The 22,982-nt window shown below is 43.6% G+C and overlaps 2 protein-coding genes across 11 annotated transcripts in view; both read right to left on the bottom strand.

Moving 5' to 3' along the window:
- Window positions 1-19,460, bottom strand: part of gad1b (glutamate decarboxylase 1b) — a 28,556-nt gene extending 9,096 nt beyond the window's left edge. The window contains exons 1-6 of one of the 4 annotated variants that reach the window (XM_041842688.1): window positions 19,378-19,460; window positions 16,853-16,994; window positions 14,862-14,915; window positions 12,469-12,621; window positions 12,006-12,248; window positions 10,654-10,744 (exon numbers count right to left, since the gene is read on the bottom strand). In XM_041842688.1, the coding sequence (XP_041698622.1) occupies window positions 10,654-10,744; window positions 12,006-12,248; window positions 12,469-12,621; window positions 14,862-14,915; window positions 16,853-16,925 (614 nt within the window). In that variant the 5' untranslated portion in view covers window positions 16,926-16,994; window positions 19,378-19,460. The other 3 variants (XM_041842687.2, XM_041842686.1, XM_041842689.1) reach the window with 3 other exon arrangements.
- Window positions 19,461-19,715: 255 nt separating this feature from the next.
- erich2 (glutamate-rich 2) lies at window positions 19,716-22,668 on the bottom strand. 7 transcript variants are annotated; one of them, XM_041842702.2, is made up of 10 exons: window positions 22,441-22,668; window positions 22,122-22,164; window positions 21,839-21,875; window positions 21,672-21,708; window positions 21,492-21,531; window positions 21,269-21,410; window positions 20,831-20,964; window positions 20,590-20,647; window positions 20,358-20,429; window positions 19,716-20,132 (listed from the first exon to the last, which is right to left on the bottom strand). In XM_041842702.2, the coding sequence occupies exons 1-10, from the start codon at window positions 22,446-22,448 to the stop codon at window positions 19,945-19,947; spliced, it is 759 nt and encodes a 252-aa protein (XP_041698636.1). In that variant the 5' UTR covers window positions 22,449-22,668; the 3' UTR covers window positions 19,716-19,944. The 7 variants fall into 7 exon arrangements, with proteins under 7 accessions (XP_041698636.1, XP_041698633.1, XP_041698635.1 ...); XM_041842699.2 differs by having other exon boundaries at window positions 20,831-21,030; window positions 21,492-21,528; XM_041842701.2 differs by having other exon boundaries at window positions 20,831-21,030; window positions 21,492-21,528; window positions 21,672-21,705.
- Window positions 22,669-22,982: the final 314 nt, after the last annotated feature.

Here is a 22,982-nt window from a genome sequence, read left to right as displayed (position 1 = left end):
CAATTTCTAAAATATAATTATTGGGTATTGTGTGTAGATCGATGAGGATGTTTTTTTTTTTTTTTTGCCATTTTAGAATAACAAAATGTGGAAACAGGTCAAGGGGTCTGAACACTTTTTGAAGGCACTGTACCGATTCACTCAAAACATTGTGTGTTGTAAACACAAACATTTATTGACAATTGCAACATTTCACTTAAAATGTTTCAGTCACATAGACCTTTGATCCTTCTCCTACACACATGCCATCTAGCTAACTTTACTTCAGGTGAGCAAAAGCAAAAGATATTCAAGGATGTTATTTTTGCATGGCTAAACTAAGCTGAGAACACAGAGCTCCATTAAATTAGCCCCACACACACACGTAATTCTTCTGACAGAGTTGAACTAATTAAAATCTGTCTGATATGAGATAGAGAGTAGACATTCATATTCAAATCCCTTTAAAGTTTCAGTCAACGTTTAATTAAAGCACACAAAACTCTGATAGCTATCTGTCAATTCTGTGAATCTCAATGGAGGCTTTTGATGCGACCAGCTGAAGGGTGTGTGTGTGCGTGTGTGTGTGCGTGCATGTGTGTGAGGGGAGGGAAGTGGGGTGGGGGTTTGTGTTGGGGAGAGATAAGAAGGCCCAAATCTATTTCCTGCTTCAGAGAGTGGAGAGAGAGAAAGAGAAAGAGAGATTGAAGGAGAGAGAGGGACACCGATGCGGAACCAATGGAATGGAGAGAAAAGGATGACAAGAAGCAGACGAAGAGGGAGATGGAGGGAGGAGATGGAGAGGACAATAGAGAAGCTTTTGTTTAGATTTCTATTGAATGTTGTGGTTCCATCATTTCATCATTTCTGAAAGATAGGGCAAAGTGACTCCAGGTTGGGTGTTACATATGTACAGTATGTTTGTGGGTTGTGTGAATTTTGGGCCCCTTAGGCTTTGTCCCTCTGATGCATGACACCCCCCCTCTAGTGTCAAACAAAGACAGTTACACAACAGACACACATCCCCCAATCTACCCTTCCCCCCCCCCACCCACCCTCGTCCTCTCAACTGGGGATAGGGAAAGCAGCACTGGTGGACAGATACAGACAGAAGAGGGGAGGAGGAGAGAGGGGAAGGGGAATGAGACGTGAATGAGAGAGGAGTGGAAGAAAATGTGGCAAAGAGGATGGTAGGAGAACGAGAGAAGGAAGAGAAATGGGAGAGAGAGAGAGAGAGAGAGAGAGAGAGAGAGAGAGAGAGAGAGAGAGAGAGAGAGAGAGAGAGAGAGAGAGAGAGAGAGAGAGGGAGAGGGAGAGGGAGAGGGAGAGGGAGAGGGAGAGGGAGAGAGAGAGAGACGAGAGAGAGAGAGAGAGAGAGAGAGAGAGAGAGAGAGCCCTCAGCAGCAGCACTATCATTCATGTGCAGCCACCCTGGGGAGGGTTTGATTAGAACATTAAGTGCCAGTCAATACGCCAGCACAGATTATGACTGATGGGCCCTAATTACACACACACACACACACACTCACACACACACACACACACACACACACACACACACACACACACACACACACACACACACACCTACACACTGTCACTGACATGGACTGATTTAAAAGCATGTCTTTTGTGCTGTAGCAGTACTATACATACTAAAGTATGAAGAAAAAAAATGTTATAATCATGTTATAAAATGTTACTGTAGAAAAACATCCTATTTGCCTAATATACAAGCAGAGCATCAGCTTATATAAAGAAGACAGCGTGTTTTTACAGATCTACTGATTCTGGCTGAGACCAAGGGGACAATCCTTTTTACAGATCTACTGATTCTGGCTGAGACCAAGGGACAATCCTTTTTACAGATTGTGATGTCACGAGAGGCTGTGTCCTGGAGGGACGTTACATCCCCCTGAGGTGGCTGCAAACCCAGACAGCTATGGCTCCATCTGCTGGTATGGTCGGGAACTCCACCCCTCTATGGCCAATCTTCCCACGCAGCTGAAACAAATGAGGAGCTGATGAGCTGAAGGTTGGGGAAGGGAAGAGACACAGTCTCCGACCTGGGCTCTCTGGAGGACAAGAGTGCTGCACGTCCACTTCCATGAGGAATATAAGGATTTGGAGATACTTACCTTTGGGAAATACTCACCTTTGGATATATGCACCTGTGGAAATACGTGAGAGACATTTGGAAGGACTTTTTGCTGGGTTGGCCACTAGCTGCAACGTGGACTACAGTAAGGCTGGGGAAAAGTTAACTGAGCGAGTGAGAACTATGATTTTGGATGTGGAAGAGACATCCCTGAACTGTTAACCCTTAAAGAGCCACAAGAGAACAGAATTTGGTTATATTTTCGTTAATTTCCCAAGACCTTTAATAAAATCCTTGTTTTGTTTGAACCTTGTCTCCTTGCACTACTTGAGCAATCCCGCTGAAAGCTGTGTAGCCTCTCGTGACGTCACAGATGGTGGAGAATACGGGCAACGCTCAAGCGTTAATAGTGCATGTCAGAGGAGGATACCGAAGGTTTGATCACCCAGTTTTCCAAGTTGGCCGTAGGCTCCCGCCGACTGAAATGGAGGACATATTGAAAGCCCTTGTTGCTGGCCAGCAAGCCCAGATGCAAGCAAACGTGGCTCTCTTGGAGGAGCAAAAGAAAGCCAACCTTCTGAAGGCAGAGGAATTGCAGTTGCAGAGACAGAGGGGTGTCCAAAATACCCGCCCAATAAAGGCAAGTGACTTTATATCTAAGATGGGAGCTACCGATGACATTGAGGCATACCTGCATGCATTTGAGGCCACGGCCACTAGGGAAGCCTGGCCCAAGCAACAGTGGGTTGGTCTGTTAGCCCCCTTTCTAACCGGGGAATCGCTGAATGCTGTCTGGGACCTGGGCCCTGACCAGGTTACTGACTATGATGCCCTGAAGTCTGAGATCCTCAGCAGATATGGACTCACAAAGTTTGGTATGGCCCAGCGCTTTCACAGCTGGACCTTCCAACCAGACCAACCTCCTCGGGCGCAGATGCATGAACTTGTCCGAATCGCAAGGAAATGGCTGGATCCGCAGAGGAATACAGCAGCGGCGGTGGTGGAGGCCGTTGTGGTGGATCGTTACCTACGCGCCCTGCCTTATGAGGCAAAAGCGGTTCATCAGTCAACAGGCCTTGACCACGGCTGATCTGACCGTGGAAGCTGTGGAAAAGTACCAGGCCACAGCGGAGATGCTGAATGCTTCCCGAAAAGACCCCAGGAGGGCGGCCCCACCACAAATGGGAAGAACCCGTCCAAAGGACCCCAAGGTCTCGAACCCAGCCACGTCAGGACTTATCCCGGCTCCAGGGGGAGCCAGAAACCAGGCGAGTCCAAGAAGAGTACACCAGGAGGGGGAAACTCGACAGTGTTACCGGCGTGGGGAGATGGGACATATCTCCTGGCAGTGTGGGAAACCAGCCGATGAACCTATGCCCACTGCGGAGTCCTCCAGCTCAGCACCCACACACCGTTTTGCCTCGCTCTTGGGAGTCGTAGATGGCGGCCCAGATCGACCCCCCACCTGCCCGGTAACTGTGAATCACCATGATGTGGAGGCCTTACTGGATTCTGGTAGCCGGGCCACCCTGGTGCGTAAGGATTTGGTGGGCCCAACGTGTCTGACCCCGGGGAAAGTCCTCCCAGTTTCCTGTGTCCATGGGGACACCAGGGAATACCCCATTACTGAACTTACAATGACCAGCACACGGGGAACCATACACACGACGGCGGGGGTGGTTGATTCCCTCCCCGTCCCTGTCCTAATTGGACGAGACTGCCCCGCCTTTTACCCACTCTGGAGAGAGTCTCAGGAGAGGATAACCCGAGTACCTCGGAAACGGAGAGGCAAGACTCATCCTGGGAAGGCTCCGGTGCAATCCTCCGAGTTACTCACTCCCGCCCGGGCTCTGATAGGGATGGCAGGTGCCCAGACCGACACAGAGACGGAGCTACAGAATCTGGACAAAGAACTGTCTGGTCTGAAGGGGACCGCTGAGAGGTATCGTTTGTTAAAGCAACAGTTAGACATGAAGACAGAAGAGTTAGATATCCTCCAGGCTAAACTCCCAACAGAGCTCCTTCCCTAAGCAACAGGAGGAGCTGGAGAGGCTGCGCAGGACCATCGAGGAGTGTGAGGAGACCCCTGCGCAGTAGTAAGGAGGTCCAGAAGAAGGCAGAGGAGAAGTACAAGGTGTTGGAGAACAAGATGAAGAATGCGGAGGCAGAGAGAGAGAAGGAACTGAAAGCTGCTCAACAGAAGCTAAACTCTGCTAAAACCAAGGCTGATGCGTTCAGTAAGAAACTCAAGGAGAGACAACAGGAGGCTGAGTCCCTGGTCCTAGAGTTGGAGGAGTTGAAGAGAGAGCAGTCTGGCAAGCACCACGGCAATGCGGACGCCCTCTCCCGGCGTGATGCCTTCTTCGCTGCCTTTACCCGGACGAGGACGTCGGTCCCGAGGAGGGGGATGTGTGATGTCACGAGAGGCTGTGTCCTGGAGGGACGTTACATCCCCCTGAGGTGGCTGCAAACCCAGACAGCTATGGCTCCATCTGCTGGTATGGTCGGGAACTCCACCCCTCTATGGCCAATCTTCCCACGCAGCTGAAACAAATGAGGAGCTGATGAGCTGAAGGTTGGGGAAGGGAAGAGACACAGTCTCCGACCTGGGCTCTCTGGAGGACAAGAGTGCTGCACGTCCACTTCCATGAGGAATATAAGGATTTGGAGATACTTACCTTTGGGAAATACTCACCTTTGGATATATGCACCTGTGGAAATACGTGAGAGACATTTGGAAGGACTTTTTGCTGGGTTGGCCACTAGCTGCAACGTGGACTACAGTAAGGCTGGGGAAAAGTTAACTGAGCGAGTGAGAACTATGATTTTGGATGTGGAAGAGACATCCCTGAACTGTTAACCCTTAAAGAGCCACAAGAGAACAGAATTTGGTTATATTTTCGTTAATTTCCCAAGACCTTTAATAAAATCCTTGTTTTGTTTGAACCTTGTCTCCTTGCACTACTTGAGCAATCCCGCTGAAAGCTGTGTAGCCTCTCGTGACGTCACAAGATCTACTGATTCTGGCTGAGACCAAGGGACAATCCTTTTTACAGATCTACTGATTCTGGCTGAGACCAAGGGACAATCCTTTTTACAGATCTACTGATTCTGGCTGAGACCAAGGGACAATCCTTTTTACAGATCTACTGATTCTGGCTGAGACCAAGGGGACAATTCTTTTTACAGATCTACTGATTCTGGTTGAGACCAAGGGGACAATCCTTTTACAAATCACTATCCTTTATTTTCCTCTCTGCCAATAATACCTATAATGACGATCATTATCACAATCACAGCCAATCATTGGTCTTTTCAGGGTGAAAATTACCCTTCAGTCACCTACCTGTCCCATGGGACAGCCCCTAAATGCCCTCATTATAATCATCAAGGGCTCTCTCCCCAACCCAGACCCCCTAAGTGACTCTGAGAACCATTGTGTCAGTTGTGTGTATGTGTGTGTGTGAGTGTGTGTGTGTGTGTGCGCTTGTGCGAGTGTAAGAGAGAGACAGTCTGTATCCACAGGGACAATAGAGCCAGAATGAGTCCTCCACAGGGAGCCGGGGCAGGCAGTCGCTGAGTGTGACAGGGTTTTCAGTGCTGCCGGGCGGCCATTGTGTGTCAGTGTGGGGCCCAGCTGGGCTATCTGCTAAGACCAGCTCACAATGAGCCTGCAGTCAATGGGGCGTTTACACTATCTGTTGAATCTGGGCCAGGCTGAACTGGTGTGCTTGTGTGTGTATGAATATGACTCGATGTGTGTGTGCGCATATGAGTGTGTGTGCATATGAGTGTGTGTGTGTATGAGTGTGTGTGCGTCACACTTTAGTGTCCCTGTTCTCTCTCTCTCTCAGGGCATGGTTCCAACAGAGAGATGAGATCGAGTTTTCCTAGCAGGGTGATTGGCTAAGCTAATGTTCAAGAAAGAAGTGAAGTGTCTCTCCTTTTTAATCTTGTTTTGTCACTATCAAACACTTCTTGTTTTATTACCATTTATTAACATGTATGGTCTCTCATTACCATGTGTTGTGATATTATATTGTCTGTGATCTCTTTTGTAGTCATGTAACTTGTGTGTCTGGTCTCTCTTGTATTGTGTTGTTGTTATTCATTTGGTCTCTCATAGATAGTCCTGTATTGTGTTGTTGTTATTCATTTGGTCTCTCATAGATAGTCCTGTCTTGTGTTGTTGTTATTCATTTGGTCTCTCATAGATAGTCCTGTCTTGTGTTGTTGTTATTCATTTGGTCTCTCATAGATAGTCCTGTCTTGTGTTGTTGTTATTCATTTGGTCTCTCATAGATAGTCCTGTCTTGTGTTGTTGTTATTCATTTGGTCTCTCATAGATAGTCCTGTATTGTGTTGTTGTTATTCATTTGGTCTCTCATAGATAGTCCTGTATTGTGTTGTTGTTATTCATTTGGTCTCTCATAGATAGTCCTGTATTGTGTTGTTGTTATTCATTTGGTGTCTCATAGATAGTCCTGTATTGTGTTGTTGTTATTCATTTGGTCTCTCATAGATAGTCCTGTCTTGTGTTGTTGTTATTCATTTGGTCTCTCATAGTCCTGTCTTGTGTTGTTGTTATTCATTTGGTCTCTCATAGATAGTCCTGTCTTGTGTTGTTGTTATTCATTTGGTCTCTCATAGATAGTCCTGTCTTGTGTTGTTGTTATTCATTTGGTCTCTCATAGATAGTCCTGTCTTGTGTTGTTGTTATTCATTTGGTCTCTCATAGATAGTCCTGTCTTGTGTTGTTGTTATTCATTTGGTCTCTCATAGATAGTCCTGTCTTGTGTTGTTGTTATTCATTTGGTCTCTCATAGATAGTCCTGTCTTGTGTTGTTGTTATTCATTTGGTCTCTCATAGATAGTCCTGTCTTGTGTTGTTGTTATTCATTTGGTCTCTCATAGATAGTCCTGTATTGTGTTGTTGTTATTCATTTGGTCTCTCATAGATAGTCCTGTATTGTGTTGTTGTTATTCATTTGGTCTCTCATAGATAGTCCTGTATTGTGTTGTTGTTATTCATTTGGTCTCTCATAGATAGTCCTGTCTTGTGTTGTTGTTATTCATTTGGTCTCTCATAGTCCTGTATTGTGTTGTTGTTATTCATTTGGTCTCTCATAGATAGTCATGTCTTGTGTTGTTGTTATTCATTTGGTCTCTCATAGATAGTCCTGTCTTGTGTTGTTGTTATTCATTTGATCTCTCATAGATAGTCCTGTCTTGTGTTGTTGTTATTCATTTGGTCTCTCATAGATAGTCCTGTATTGTGTTGTTGTTATTCATTTGGTCTCTCATAGATAGTCCTGTCTTGTGTTGTTGTTATTCATTTGGTCTCTCATAGATAGTCCTGTCTTGTGTTGTTGTTATTCATTTGGTCTCTCATAGATAGTCCTGTATTGTGTTGTTGTTATTCATTTGGTCTCTCATAGATAGTCCTGTCTTGTGTTGTTGTTATTCATTTGGTCTCTCATAGATAGTCCTGTCTTGTGTTGTTGTTATTCATTTGGTCTCTCATAGATAGTCCTGTCTTGTGTTGTTATTCATTTGGTCTCTCATAGATAGTCCTGTCTTGTGTTATTAACACGTTTCTCCTCTCTTCCTGTGTTGTTGTTATGGTCTCTCTTGTAGTCCAGAGGGGTATTCCAAATTCAGGATTTCCTGAACATATCCAGCTTGTCTTAACCAGATGAGGGAGTCCAGGATTTATTGGTTCCAGAACGGCTGCTTCTCCTTTAAGTTATTAGGCTAAGCGAAGCGCAGATTGGTTGATCTGACAACTGGCGCATGCACGCAACATTCAAAAAGCTCCTCATGTCGATGACAGAAAAAACTATATATATGGAGCCAAAAGACAAGTCCCCAAAAGTCTAGAACAAGAGAAAATTGTAACAACATACAACAAATATGTTCCATTTACCAAAAAAAGTAATCCATCCGCTGCCGCAAAAGCCAGAAAGGGAGCCTGGCAGAAAATTGCAGACAGAATAAATGCGCAAGTGAAGTGGCACGATTCTAATATCTAATAGGCCTAGCTTACACACATGGGTGATTAGTAATAATGCTTTCACTTTATAGAGCACTTATTAAGGGTCAAGGCCTAATATGTTGTAGTAGCCTATGTCACAATTGCAATGGTAGGCCCATTCCACAGCCATAGCCTATGTAGGATGAATAATAATTTATTGAATTCATAGAGTGCTTGTCATGACAACACGGGCAACAATATATTCTATGTTTAGTTGTAACCCCATGGGAGTCACAGATCATCTGAAAAAATAAGTAAGGATGATCATTGAATTTAATGACTGTTTCTGAAAATTATTTGGTTTAGTGAAAGTGTAAGCTACAGTTTCAATAGCTACCTGTTTGTTTATGCTGTGAAAATATTTTCTCCTTCATTTGGTCCAGAGGGTCTTTGAATGGGGAATATGTGTCCCATCTATAGCACCAATAACGTTTTGAAAATCTGTGGGATGAATTAGGCTATTTATCATTTTTATCATGTTGCCTAGGCTGATTAATTTGAGATTAGCAAAGCATTGCTGGCAGTCAACTGACCATAGCCTACTGTACCTGTAATTCTGTAAAAGTCCTCCTTGATTATATGGACAGCTTGATGGCCAGGGAATGCAACAAAGGTGTTCGATGGGATTGAGGTCAGGGCTCTGTGCAGGCCAGTCAAGTTCTTCCACACCGATCTCGACAAACCATTTCTGTATGGACCTCGCTTTGTGCACAGGGGCATTGTCATGCTGAAACAGGAAAGGGCCTTTCCCAAACTATTGCCACAAAGTTGGAAGCACCGAATCATCTAGAATGTCATTGTATGCCGTAGCGTTAAGATTTCCCTTCACTGGAACAAGGGGCCTAGCCCGAACCATGAAAAACAGTCCCAGACCATTATTCCTCCTCTACCAAACTTTACAGTTGGCACTATGCATTGGGGCAGGCAGCGTTGTCCTGGACTGCCAGATGGTGAAGCGTGATTCATCACTCCAGAGAACGCGATTCCACTGCTCCAGAGTCCAATGGCGGTGAGCTTTACACCACTCCAGCCGAAGCTTGGCATTGTGCATGGTGATCTTAGGCTTGTGTGCGGCTGCTTGGCCATGGAAACCCATTTCATGAACCTCCCGACGAACAGTTATTGTGCTGACGTTGCTTCCAGAGGCAGTTTGGAACTCGGTAGTGAGTGTTGCAACCGAGGACAGATGATTTTTACGAACTACGTGCTTCAGCACTCGGCGGTCCCGTTCTGTGAGCTTGTGTGGCCTACCACTTCGCGGCTGAGCCGTTGTTGCTCATAGATGTTTCCACTTCACATTAACAGCACTTACAGCTCACCGGGGCAGCTCTAGCAGGGCAGAAATTTGACGAACTGACTTGTTGGAAAGGTGGCATCCTATGACGGTGCCACGTTGAAAGTCACTTCGCTCTTCAGTAAGGACATTCTACTGCCAATGTTTGTCTATGGAGATTGTATGGCTGTGTGCTCGATTTTATACACATGTCAGCAACGGGTGTGGCTGAAATAGCCGAATCCACATACTTTTGTATACATAGTGTATGAGTGATTGTGCATAAAAACGATAATGTGTCCTGTATGATGTGTCCTATATGATGTGTCCTGTATCCGGTGTTGTTGAGCTCTGCAGGGCTTCATAACCTCTTTCAGAGTGGACCACCATGTCATATAACACTGGGCTCTGATCAATATGCAATCTAACCAGCCCATGGGGCATGTGTGTGTGTCTGTGAGTGTCTGTGTGTGCGTGAGTGAGTGTGTGTGTAGGTGTGTGCGTGTTATCCGAGATGTATAGTATTCAGGGCTGCTGTTCTGTACATGGTTGGTACAGTGCCAACAGCAGTCAGGTGAAAAATGTACATTTTATATAACAAGCCTATATGACAGCCATTTTAAACCTCTCTGACCTAGCCAATCAAAGGCCTTGGCCTTCGTTTAACTTCAAGGTACTGTAACTGAGCAGATATGAGGGGAGCCACACTTCCTGAGAACTAATGATTTGATTCTATTTTTGCTACATGGTGAAAATCCTTCAAATGTCAATCACAACCCGCTGGGGCTTTCTAGCAATCTATAATCGTCACATTCCCTTTACGAGTTACATTGTATCGTTATACGAACAACACTCCTGGTCTCCTGAGTGGCGCAGTGGTCTAAGGCACTGCATCGCAGTGCTAACTGTGCCACTAGAGATCCTGGTTCGAATCCAGGCTCTGTCGCAGCCGGCCGCGACCGGGAGACTCATGGGCGGCGCACAATTGGCCCAGCGTCGTCCAGGGTAGGGGAGGGAATGGCCGGCAGGGATGTAGCTCAGTTGATAGAGCATGGCGTTTGCAACGCCAGGGTTGTGGGTTCGTTTCCCACGGGGGGCCAGTATAAAAAATATATATATATATATATATGTATTCACTAACTGTAAGTCGCTCTGGATAAGAGCGTCTGCTAAATGACTAAAATGTAAATGTAATGTAAAACGTTGGCTAGTCAGCACAGTGATTTCGATACACCTTTACATACACAAAAACAGCAGTGTATGACTCACATGTTGGTGTTGGCTGTAGAGGTGAGCCACTCCCCAGCGAGCCCAATGATGTCTAGCCCAGTGGAGAGCTGGTTGAAGAACCGTGGATGACCTGAAATACAGAGATAAGACATTCTATCTGAATGGGACTTCATGGATTAAATAAAGGTTAATAAAAAATACAATAAAACATAGTGGAATATTTGCCTGTAAGGTTTCTATAACCTTATAAAATCACAGCTCTACCACAAGGGTTGAAACAGTGTGTGTTCTTTCCTGTTATGAAAACAAACCATTTGATGTGAACTCAGACAGGTTATTTTCTGAAACTCCCAAATTCACTCTTTGCTGTATTCCTATTGGGACCTGAGATGCAGTGGAACATTTGCCTTGGCGGTGCAGAGAAACTACATGGGGACACAGCACCCACTGATAACCAGGTGGATTTTCTCCCGCGTGGTAGGCTATATTTCAGCACGATGGACAGCGCCCGTGATAGCGTCATTGGAATGAAGGCATGAGACTGAACTGCGGTATGCTAATTGATTCAGACAAACTCATAAATCGTGCGACAATGTTTTTTAAACTATCGTCACTTTGTGTGGGTAAATGTTCAATGAATTAAGCTAAAGGTCTTTAGGAAGTAAACCCAAGGGATAGTTTGACTGTAGTCGTTCCTAACGGCTTGTAAAATCCCACGCAGGCTTGCGTCCCCGCGGGCGGTACTTGGTTTAATAAGACCGGGGAAGGAGAATTACCAGGGGTACAATGACCCGTCATTGTGATTGGATGTTGCTGATCAAGGGAACAGCTTATGCTTAAATGGTTTTGTGTAGAATTCGATTTTGCTCAAGTGTTGTGAACACGAGCAGATCACTGTGATAAAAATAAAACAAATTGCATCCCAATAATGTATGAAGAAATGTTCAACGGTGCGTTAAACATGTTTAGGAAGCCTAAACAATATGGAAATAGGTCTACCAGTTGGTCAAGTTCCATATAGACTAACCTAACCATTTTAGCCTACAGCAATATTGGTTGTTTTGGATTGGAATGTTTCCTAAAAAAAAAGCAGAATGAACCGTCTTAATGATCTCTATAGGCTAATGCTTTTTCCAATGGCAATAAGCTTTTAAACTGCCTGGCTTGGTAAGAGAACTGCTTTTATTTATTTCACACTAATTTAAACTGCTCAACGGAAGAACTAAGGAAGAAATTGCACAATTGGAAATATGAGAAATACAAAGATTGGAAACGTCATTAATGCACACAAAAACTGTCCTGAAATAATAAAGAAGGCAACGTCTGGTTTAATGCTGTAGCCTGTTTCACTTAATGTTGTTGTTGCCAGTTAAGTGGTCTATTGTATGTACCTGTTCGCACGCCGTACTTGAGCGTGTCCCTGCAGTCCACGAGGATCTGCTCGAGGGACTCTGGCTGGTCAGAGAGCTCGAGGTTGAATCCCTCCATGCCCTCGAGCAGCTGGTGAGGGTGGTGGAAGTCCAGAACCTTGGTGGAACGGTCGAATGTCTTCCTGACGTAGTTGGTGAGGATGTCCACAAGTTCCAACAAGAACTGCATAGTCGCCTCTTCTCCATTTTTGGCGGGAAGTAAGTCTAGAAGAATTATGGAAAAAGCATTTACAAAACGAACAAAAATCGAATGTAGGGGCTGGATGCCCTTTTACAGAATGGGGCCTATAAATATGGTATATCAAACTATAAACATTGTAAGGCTACGGTTCACTACATGTTAGAAAATATAAGAATTAGAAAACAAAAGTGTAGGACTAGGCTATATTAAAAGTCTGGCAAGAATTAACTCGTTATCTATCACCTCTCGCGAACATGTTGGAGAAATCGGTCTCAGTGCGCTGGAAGCGGGCATCCCGATCGCTGTTGTCACAGGAGAACAGGTTATTCTTGCGTTCTGAGAGTGAGCCTGCGATCCGGCCTTCCTCCCCAAGACTGTTGTTCTTCTGCAGGAACCCTAGGGTGTTACAAGGAGGGGCACGAGAGGGGGAACATGCGCGGTTATCACTGCCCAACATCTCTAGATAATAACCCGATAATAACTTTTATTCAGAGACCTGAGTTTATCTAGGTCTGTTACAAATGTTAATAACCCAGTCAAGCGAGAGCGAGAAATACCCAATTTAGTCCAGCGGTGAATGTTCTCCTGTCCCCCCGGACTTTTCACGCCTGAGCGTGCAGGGGCTGTGTGGAGGGCCCGGAGGAGTGTCCATGTCATTACCGGCTCATAGAGCAGACATTATGGAGTGGGGTTAATGAAGGATGCGAGATATTATACGGCCTCTGGATAGGCTAGTCTATTTTTAATTAAAGTCCGTGTCTATTAATAGCCCATTGATCTTTGAAAAAACCCATAGAGAAAAACCTATAGCCTAACAGGCTACCACCAGAGAAGGTTATTTTAGGCCTAATAATTTTGGATGGATTTAAACACTTATTTTCACATCATACAGTTTTCATTAAATTATTCTATGAAAATCTGATGTAAAAAATGTTTTTGCAATATCGAATGAGACAGAGAGCAGGCTCTCTCAAACCCCTTTTCTGTTTCAGAGCTCCTTTCATTTAAATTTATTCCGCTAATCTCGGTTGGCACACAGGGCACTGATTATCTCACCAGAGCAGCGGCCTCGAAAAAACTGCCGGTTGATATGGTTCTCGTTAATCTTCCCTATCATCCACAGGACGCGTTTCTTTACTAATTGATAGGAGCTGACGACTATTATGGGCTGTAAATACACACTGACATATGACAACATCTAACACTCGGCATCATTTTATGATGACTATTGTCACTGTTCTGTTTTTTTCCTCCTCACAAAAATGATTTCAAACCCTAGCTATATTCCTCATCAGCCCGAGGGGATATTTATAGAAACTAAATTATTTCTTTATCATGCATAAAATTACCCTATAAGCACTTAGCCCTCTGCCTACATATTCATATGATACGGTAGGCTATGTAAATTATTGGGCCTGATGCACAACGCACAGAAATTTGAAAATTACTCATAGGGCCAAAGAAATGTCCTCTATTAAAATAATCAATCAGTTGATCGAATAAACATGTTTCTTCGTGCATTGTGGTGAATTATTTCGTTATTAAGGTTATGTTCAGGGTTATGAGGGAGGTTACTTTGTGTTTTTATTCTCTGGCAGGGGACGTCCTCCGCATTACGGGGCAGGTGCCCTACTTCTGTGGGCCCTCCGTACGAATTATAGGCCTGCATCGTAACTCTCGAGTTCAAATCCATTTATTCTTAGTCTAATTACATTCCCTTCTTTGTGTTTGGATTGAAGCCATGGTAACAATGCCTCATTTAGCAATTAAATGACATTGACATTCTTGACATTATCAAAACCTGCCACAAAAAAATATGTTGGTCTGACGTCAGTGAAGGTTGGAAGGATTTTTTAAAGAAAGGATTTTTTTCTCAATGTGTGTATGCTGACGTCAAACCAATCCTAGACGTAATCGAAAAACGATTAAATATAGGGCCCAGGAAAAACAGGACGTCTAAGAATCCTGTTGGAAAAATACTGGATTCAACCATTTCACCTTGGCTTGATTGGATAACAGAGGCCTTATGGAACCTCCCAGATTTACCAAACCTAAAACAGGCACTGCCACGTCATCTCATCGACATCATCACATTTCATTTTATAAGGCTTGCAGGTCGTATAAAAAAATGAAGTTTTGCATGAAAGGACCCAAATCCACAGTCACCTCCAAACGGAAAGGAGAGGAAATGAATGCTTTAAAAAAAACTGTGATAAGGCCTTTATAAAATAAAATAGAAAGGCATTAGAAGGTACAATATTTAGGCCTCGCCTATATGCACGAAACATATTACCAGCTAATTCAGCATTAAAAACAACTAGCCTATATTGGACACCTTCATCTCGCGCTAAATATTCGTTGTTTAGGCATGTATCTATATTTCTGAGGCGGATTGTTACTTGCTGTAGTGTGGGCCTACATCATATCCTTTGCTAACTGTAGAGATATGGATAGGAAGAGACATGGGGTGCCTCGCCGAGGTCCGGGCGGGAACCCCGGCGCGCAGCGCCTGGCCTAAAGCTAATTGCTAACTGACCTTTAGGAGATGAGAATGTGGAGTGACAGTCCCGGACCGCCCTGCTCTAACATCAGTGTTCCATATAGCCTCCATTATGGTTTATGGGTCTAAAACTTACCACAGATCTTCAACCCCAGTTTCCGCGTGCAGCCTTGCATCCACGCGTCATAGTCTAAAACAGAATGTTTGGGGAGAACGTCTGAAAATCAAATTCTGGAATATATGAATAGTGTGATTTGGGTGACAGCGGATGAGTTTTTATAAAGCGTATGGAATGCATGGCACAATGGAGTGAAGAAGCATGAAGCAGACACATGCATCAGAAGCAGCAGTAGATCACTGTCTGGGGGAACTTCACCCTATCTCGCGGTTATTATTCCTAAACATTCGAATGGTCCGAATCCACACAGTCCAATCGTAATGGGCCATCAGAGGCTCACGGGGTTAATAAATACTGGCACGCACCTGGCGAAGGGGCGGGTTGAAATAAACATCCGTGAAATGACCTCCGGAAGGAGAGCAGAAATTAATTAGGTGAAACACAGTATTTGACTTGCGCGAGCGGGCGATGTCTGGCTGGCCGTTTGGACACACACACACACACACACCGGGCAGTATAGAATTGCATGAACATACAGATGGAGAATGCCATCATAGCAACAACAAAAAAACACACAAGCATACAGAGCAAAGCGATGGAACGGTAACAAGGCATATCTATATGCATATGAGCTTTATGGTGGTGTTATTTGTCTAGGATGCAAGACCCAGATATAACGGCTCGATGTGTCACTCGGATGCAAGACCCAGATATAACGGCTCGATGTGTCACTCAGAGCGCATGAAGGCGAGCGCTACCCAAGCCACACTCGCACACAGCGACACCACGAGCCGCCTCAGGTCAGCGCGAGTGAGACAGAGCGTGGCAGCGAGATAATGGCAACATCCAACAGCAGCAGCAGAGAAACAGGCAGAGCACCAAAACAACATCACAGGCTTTTTCAAACCATTATGCATTCTGTCAAACCTGAAAAAATGTCAGACTTACTATTCTACAATTTATCCACAATTTATCCACATTCTTCCTCTGTCAAATAGCCCATGAAGCCATCTTTCCATATTAGGCCAATGGTTTTAATGGCAGACATGTTGGCTGTTTAACTAGCCCTTTAGGCCTATACATTTTCCAAACGAAATATGACTAGGCCTATAGAGAGGAGGGTTGTGTGGCTTTTTGTTAACGAAAATGTAACTTTCAGTGGTAGGCTAGACAAAAATGCTAATTTCAGAAATCAGTTTCTAAATGCCCCCTTCTCTCAGTGTTCGGTGGCAAAATTATCCAAGCGGGTCACTACAAAACGAGTGCAAGCCATCATCACGAACACCAGAGTGGCTGCAATTACCAGCCATTCCCTGCGTAATTGCGCTGTTAACAGCTCTCTCATTCAGGACTGACTACATGATGGTAGGATTTTGAGGGGATAAATTATCTAAATAAAATTAAAAATGTAAGAATACGAATTTAAATGGCCTCCCGTGTAGCTCAGTTGGTAGAGCATGGCGCTTGCAACGCCAGGGTTGTGGGTTCGTTTCCCACGGGGGGTCAGTATGAAAATGTATGCACTCACTAACTGTAAGTCGCTCTGGATAAGAGCGTCTGCTAAATTACAATATATATTTTTTAATGCTTGTATACACAATATATCGTTAGCCAATAAATAATAGCATAAACATACATTTAGGCTATTGGTTATAGCCTTAACAACCTTTATATATTTAAAACATTATTTGATAGGCCTGGTAAAAAAAAAAAAGAATTAGCCAAAGGAAATTCGATAGGCTTATTCCAAATAATTGTACATTTTCTATTCCAAAACGATTTCCTTTCCGGATCCCCTGCGCTGAGGACATTATGACTACACTCTATGAGGCGATTACAGTAGGTCCGTTTCTCATTGCGCGCCGCTGATCCGTTCGACAGCGGCAGGCAGCTGTGATAGCTCTGTTTTTAACCGGAATGATTAACGACAGCGCCCACACGGTAAATAGCCCGGGTGAGACTCGTTTTTATCAGGCAGATGGGGAGAGAAAGAGGAAGGAGAGACTTACTTGTGGATGGTCGTAAATTGGCGGAGTTGGGGTCCTGGTCCCCGCCAGTGGCTGTCGGTTCAGACGTGGCCATTAGTCCTCCGTTATTCCCGTGCGCTCCGGGACTCTTATCAGATTCAGAACGGAAATAACCAACCGGTGGCTGAAAACAAACGGCCAAGGGTTAAGATTGATGTCTCTGAGTATTAAACAAATAATTAACTGCATTTATGTCTGAAAGTTATGCATTATTTATTTTGAATTGCCTAAAATAGGCAACCTAAACTGAATTTGATCAGTGAAATTGAGCTTTAGTAGCAGTGCAGTGAAGGAAGAGGATGGATGATGCATCATTTGCTGTTATTATCTGCCTCTACGATCGGAATAATTTATTCTCCAACGTCAATAGGCTCGCGAGCTGCATGCACGTGCAGAGGGGAGATAAATGAGTGGGACCCGGTTTGATAAGATTTGTCTCGCGCCACACACACACCGGGCGCGCGGGATCCTCTGTCAAGGGCGTTAATGCCTTTGGACGATAACATAACGTGCATTCAATTCTACTGGACCCAAATAAAGGCTGCAAATCTGACAGAAATGTATAGCCACTATATTCTACCTTATATAAACGAACGAAAAAAAAATATTTTCAGCAGTAAATTGGACATAAACCCTAGTCCTCAGTGACGTTTTTATGGGTCATTAGAGCGAAATCATCCTCATCTCTGAGACATCAGTCTTGGGCGCTCAAGCTAAGCGAAGAGCACCAGACCGTTCAGTCTACTTTTAGACCAGAGAGCACGAAAACAAAGGTCTTCGTGTCTTCAATATAAAGCAAATAAATACGTGTAATCCACAAACAAATCATCCTTATCAGACCTATTCATAATTAGGAATATACAAAACGAAATAGTCTTTCATAATTATGCGCAATGGAATTATTTGACACATTTTTTCAAACAAATCTGGGTTGTAAGAAAAAAAATATATATATATATTGGACAGACACTTGATTATTGATGTCCTACTGAAATCCGTTGGAAGATTTATTGACATATAGCATATCGATTTTTCAATTATGATGATCTTTGAATAACCACAGCGAAGCCCAGCATCAGTCAATGTCATTGTTGATATAAATAGTTAGGCTAATGAATGAATCCTGCCACGCATATAGGCTAATAAATAACAATAGACTACCATTGCTATTAACATGTTAATTATTTCATAATAACACACTTTTGAACGAGAGAGATTTGGAAATCCGAACATTTAAGCGACAGGTCGTTTGCTAAAATATTTATTCCTTCCTAACCAATCCCATCCTATTTTCGACCCCAATAAGAATGTGCATCTCATCAATATTGCAGTTGTTGGGCGTTGTGCAGCATTATATTTAAAAAAGAAATGCAAACAACTCACTATAATGGAAAAATCAATCAATAGGCCTATTACAAAATAGGCTGTTAGGAAACGTGCGAGCGCTCGCGCTAGGAGACTATAGGCTACCTTACCGTCTGCGGGTGCACAGGTTGTCGCGTCGAGAGAAACTATCACCAAACAACCGAATTACAGTTCTCTATCCACCCAACGTGCTGAGACGCAAGACAGTCCAAAGCCAACAACATCGGAATAAAGATAGCGAGACAAATTACATCCAGCAGGGTGCCAGTGACCTTTTTTCACTCAAGAATGTTTCATTTTTTATTTATTTTTATTAGCGCCTGAATCGCCTATCCCCTTATATACGCACGCACGCGTGAGTCATAGCATTACCTCCCTATGGCGCAAAATTAAGCTTCTCCTGCTCGTGACAGAAAAAAAGCATCGGAAAAACTCCCCACTTCACGACAACTCCCCACTTTTCTGTGACACAGAGACTTTTTTTCAGCTGGTGTGATTGTCATGAGGAATGTCCATCTCCTTCAAGATAAAATCCCGAAGTGTCACTCTTCGGAAGTTTGATAAACATCACGTCCTCAATAGGCTACTTACTAACCTAGAGCTAGAAGGTGATGTTAGGGAACGACCAAAAACAATAGAGATGGTTTTCTTTTCGTCACTTGCACCTTTCAAAGGAGTAATGTGAAAAAAATAGTTGGACAATAGTAGCCTACCAGATATAGTCTTGGGATGGACTCATTTTTGCTCATATCGATTCTTGTGCAACTAGGCATATCCCTGAAATGTTATTACCGAGAAATGGACAAGTGATAGCCTATTCATTTTCTTCTTGTGTTATTGTCCACATTTAGGCTACAGTGTGTATAATCTTCAATTATGTGGCTTGTGAAGCTAGATTGGGAATGACATGTTGGCTTTAGACCACGAGGTGGCGGTATCGACTACGTTGATAGATCTATGTGGTCAGGAGCGTTGATGGAGTTTATTTCCAAAATTGTGAAAATCATGTAATATCTCTTACCTATGTTACCTATATGCTGTGCTGAAACCACGTTTGGAAATAAATATCCTATACCTCCTAGCCTCGGCCTATAGGCTGAATAGTAGAAAACAAACTAAAAAATAGTAGACATGGTACATACCTGAGGGAGCTTAGGGAGTTAAAATCCACAGTCTACTCCACTGCTTAATGCCTCTGCTTTCACCCTCTCAGTCCTCTTTCACTCCTCCTGTTCTTTTCTGGTCTTCTCTTCCCCGTCAGGACTTTATAGAGATCATTATTGGTCAACATAGTGGCACCTCCTCTGAAATACGCAGGAATTTTGAAGATGATCTGTATGGGTGCATTTATGTTGAAATGTAGGGGTGTAGAAAGGTCTAGTAATAATTCAGGTTCTCCTAGAAATTTAAAGAGTACGTTTCCACTTAGTCCATGAGTAGTGAAACTAACCCTTTGTGTTGAAGAAACCAGAGACACAGATCATGATGCTGAACTTTATTGTGTTCTTTACATGAAGATTAAACAGTGACATGTTGATGAGGAAACCATGTGTTTGTGCTGTGATGGCCTCACCAAGGCAATGTAAGAATGTGCGAATGTGAAATGCAAAACAGTGACACAATTTCTATATCTATATATTCATACGAAAGGGAAAGAAACTAACTGATCTTTTGACTGTCAAACTGGGCAGTGTGCTGGTGACTGACAGCTATTGGGAAAGATGAGAGGGTGGACATGGTTTGTGTCTCCTCCTCTGCTCCTCTTCCTCATCTGACGATGATGATGATGAGGAGCTGTCTGAGCTCTGAGCGGAATCTTGATCACTCTCAGAGTCCTCTGAGTCATCTTCATCACTGGAGTCTGAACAATCATTATCTTGGCTTTTCTCCTCTTGCTCTGATGGAACATTGTATAAGAACAAAGCAAAGACTTTGATTAGCTATATCAGGTGTGTCAGTGTTGGAACAAAAGCCTGCACACATAGTAGCTCTCCAGAACCAGGGTTGGTGTGACCACTTGAATCCAACCTCCAACAATTGTCACACAGCCACAGTGGCCAAAAGTATTCTTCCAAAATAACCTTTGTGTGCGTGTGTGTGTGTGTTGGACGGAGCCACTCACCTCTCTCCAGCTTCTCCTGGATGAGAGGAATGAACTGTTTGGCTTCTGGATTATTTGGTTCATAGATCAGAACTGGAAGAACAGAGCACAGACACAGCAATCATCCGCTGGTTGGCTAATTCATGAATTCATTGATTGGTTGATTGACGCAATGAGAGACACATGAACAAAATGCACACATATAATCAAAACAATGAATGACAGAACTTTTATATTTGACAAACAGGCTTACTCATCTGACACAGTTTCTTTGCCAGCACAAAGTCTTTCTCCATTACAGACTTGAGGAACTGAAATCACAGACAGATGGGAGTCATAGTCCATCCAGGCAGACCAACCCTCTCATTGTTAATCAGAAATCTGGATTCCTCGATTAATCAGGGAAAATGACATCTCTGGCTGATATGAATTTATTCATTTTTAGTCAGTCTAACGTGGGACTTGGTCTGACGTGAACTGCAGAGTTAATTTACCTCAGCCATCAGCTCCATCGGAGCCCTGTGTCCCTCCTCATCATCATCATCCTCCTCACCATCATCCTCCTCACCATCATCCTCCTCAGTGTTCTCTTCCTCCCCTTCTGGCGCAAGAGGGGGGAGGGGCTCCGCTGGAGGGGGAACACACACAGAGCAGGGGGTAGTTCGGGCCCGGTGCTGCATAAACACTCTTCCTCCTGCCCCACAAAACATCATCATCATTTTTCAGCAGTCATGCAAAAAAGATTGAAAATATTGGTGCAAAATTAGATTCTTTATGTTCCAATCTACTGGGCACATACGTTAATTCAACGTCTATTCCACGTTGGTTCAACATAATTTCATTGAAATGACGTGGAAACAACGTTGATTCAACCAGCGTGTGCCCAGTGGGAATGCTCTTCTATTCTAGTAGTCCTGTCATGCTCTACTGACCTGTAACAGCTAAAACCGACTGCTGTGGTTTCTTATTGTCCTTCAGGTCTTGGCTGAGGACCACAGGCGGTCCAGCGAACCCAACACTAATGTTATTCACACCTCCTGCACAGAGCACTTCCAATCTCCCAGGTGGAGAGACCTGGGTGAAAAAATAATTAGATATACAGACTAATAAATGATCAATGCAATAGCTTTTTTGTGCTTAGTGTTGATTACCGACCTTCACAGGATTTGATACTGCTTGTGTAGGAAGGCTACTTCTGAAAAATACCAAAACACACACACACAAAAATATATACGTTTTTGCATCACATCAACTTGTTTTTACTATCATGGCAACTCAACACCATGTCTGATGTTTTAAGACGCAGTTAGAACTGGTCTTGCTGTGAATTCTTACCCAGGTGTGGCAGTAAAAGACTTGGCTCCCACTGCTTCTAGAACAAAAAGTAAAAAAACTGGTTAAGGGAGTCATAAATCCAGGTCAGTCTAGAATGGAAAGCACAGCAGTCGTTGTTTGTTTCACCCTGCATACCAGATCTTTACACATGGAGTAGGCCTACATACCTTTAAGCATGTGTGTCTCAAGAAGTGCAGGGACCACCTATATCAGATGCAGGGGAAATATGTGCATTTAATATATCACAAATGCATATGTATAAAAAAAAAAAAAAGATGAATATATTTATTTCATTGTTTGTTCACATACAACTGAAATATTGATCTGAAATAAAATCATGTTCCCAACCAGTCTTGCTTCATCATGAAATATTTATCTGAAATAAAATCATGTTCCCAACCAGTCTTGGCTTCATCATGTCTTTGACAAAGCCAAAGAAACACGTTTTACCTGCTTCTGTGGAACCTTGGAAGACTTCCCCAAACATTCTAGTCTGGAAACAACATCAGACAGTTAGACTGACAGCTATCGAACGTCGTTACATGCGAACGCTCTCCCAACTGCATACGTCAATGCTAGGCCTAGTTGAGACATCTTGGAGCTACAATGTCTCGTTTGAAAAAACGTGCGTGTCATTTCAGCGATTCATTGTGCAAGCACTGTGTTTGTTACATTGACACATCATATTTTGAACTTTGTAACCACAATAGCTCACGTTAACTAGCTAGCTAGCTAATGCTCACACTAGCTGAACAGCTTGCTGGCTCACCTGCTCATCTAGCCGATTCTCGATGACTACCAAACCCCGAGCAGTCCGACAAAGTTTTACAACAAATATTTCTATATGAAACAATCTTTTGCTTTCTATTATCGATGGATTCTTAGTAACTAGCTAGCTCACTGTGTTGCTTGCAAGTTTAAGGGCGCATAAAACATGAGAAGAAAAAAGTCTCATTCCCATGACAACGGGTCAACTCCCTCCACCCCCACAGCTTCGCATGAGTGCGTTGGTGCTATCAGAGCTGGGGTGTATTCACTGTTGCAAAACGTTTAGTCTGTTGCAATACAGTTTTGCAACGTTTCTATTGGACTAATTCAGGCAGGTCCCTCCCTGTTTCGTTTGCTCTGTTTGCATCCATCAGGTTCTTAAACGGTGAACGGTTTCCGTTGCAAGATATAATGAATACACTGCTGTTCTAAAATGTTGGTGCTTCTACTCGGTTTCTTGTTAACTTTGATGGTCTTAACAAAACCAAACATAAAGCCTAGGACCACCTCAAAAAACGCCTGCAAGAATTTCATGATAAAAGC

The sequence above is a fragment of the Coregonus clupeaformis genome, chromosome 21, assembly GCF_020615455.1.
Source record: "Coregonus clupeaformis isolate EN_2021a chromosome 21, ASM2061545v1, whole genome shotgun sequence".
Taxonomy (NCBI): Eukaryota; Metazoa; Chordata; class Actinopteri; order Salmoniformes; family Salmonidae; genus Coregonus; species Coregonus clupeaformis.
Note: the sequence above shows the minus strand (reverse complement) of the source record. Positions and strands in the feature narration are given on the sequence as shown.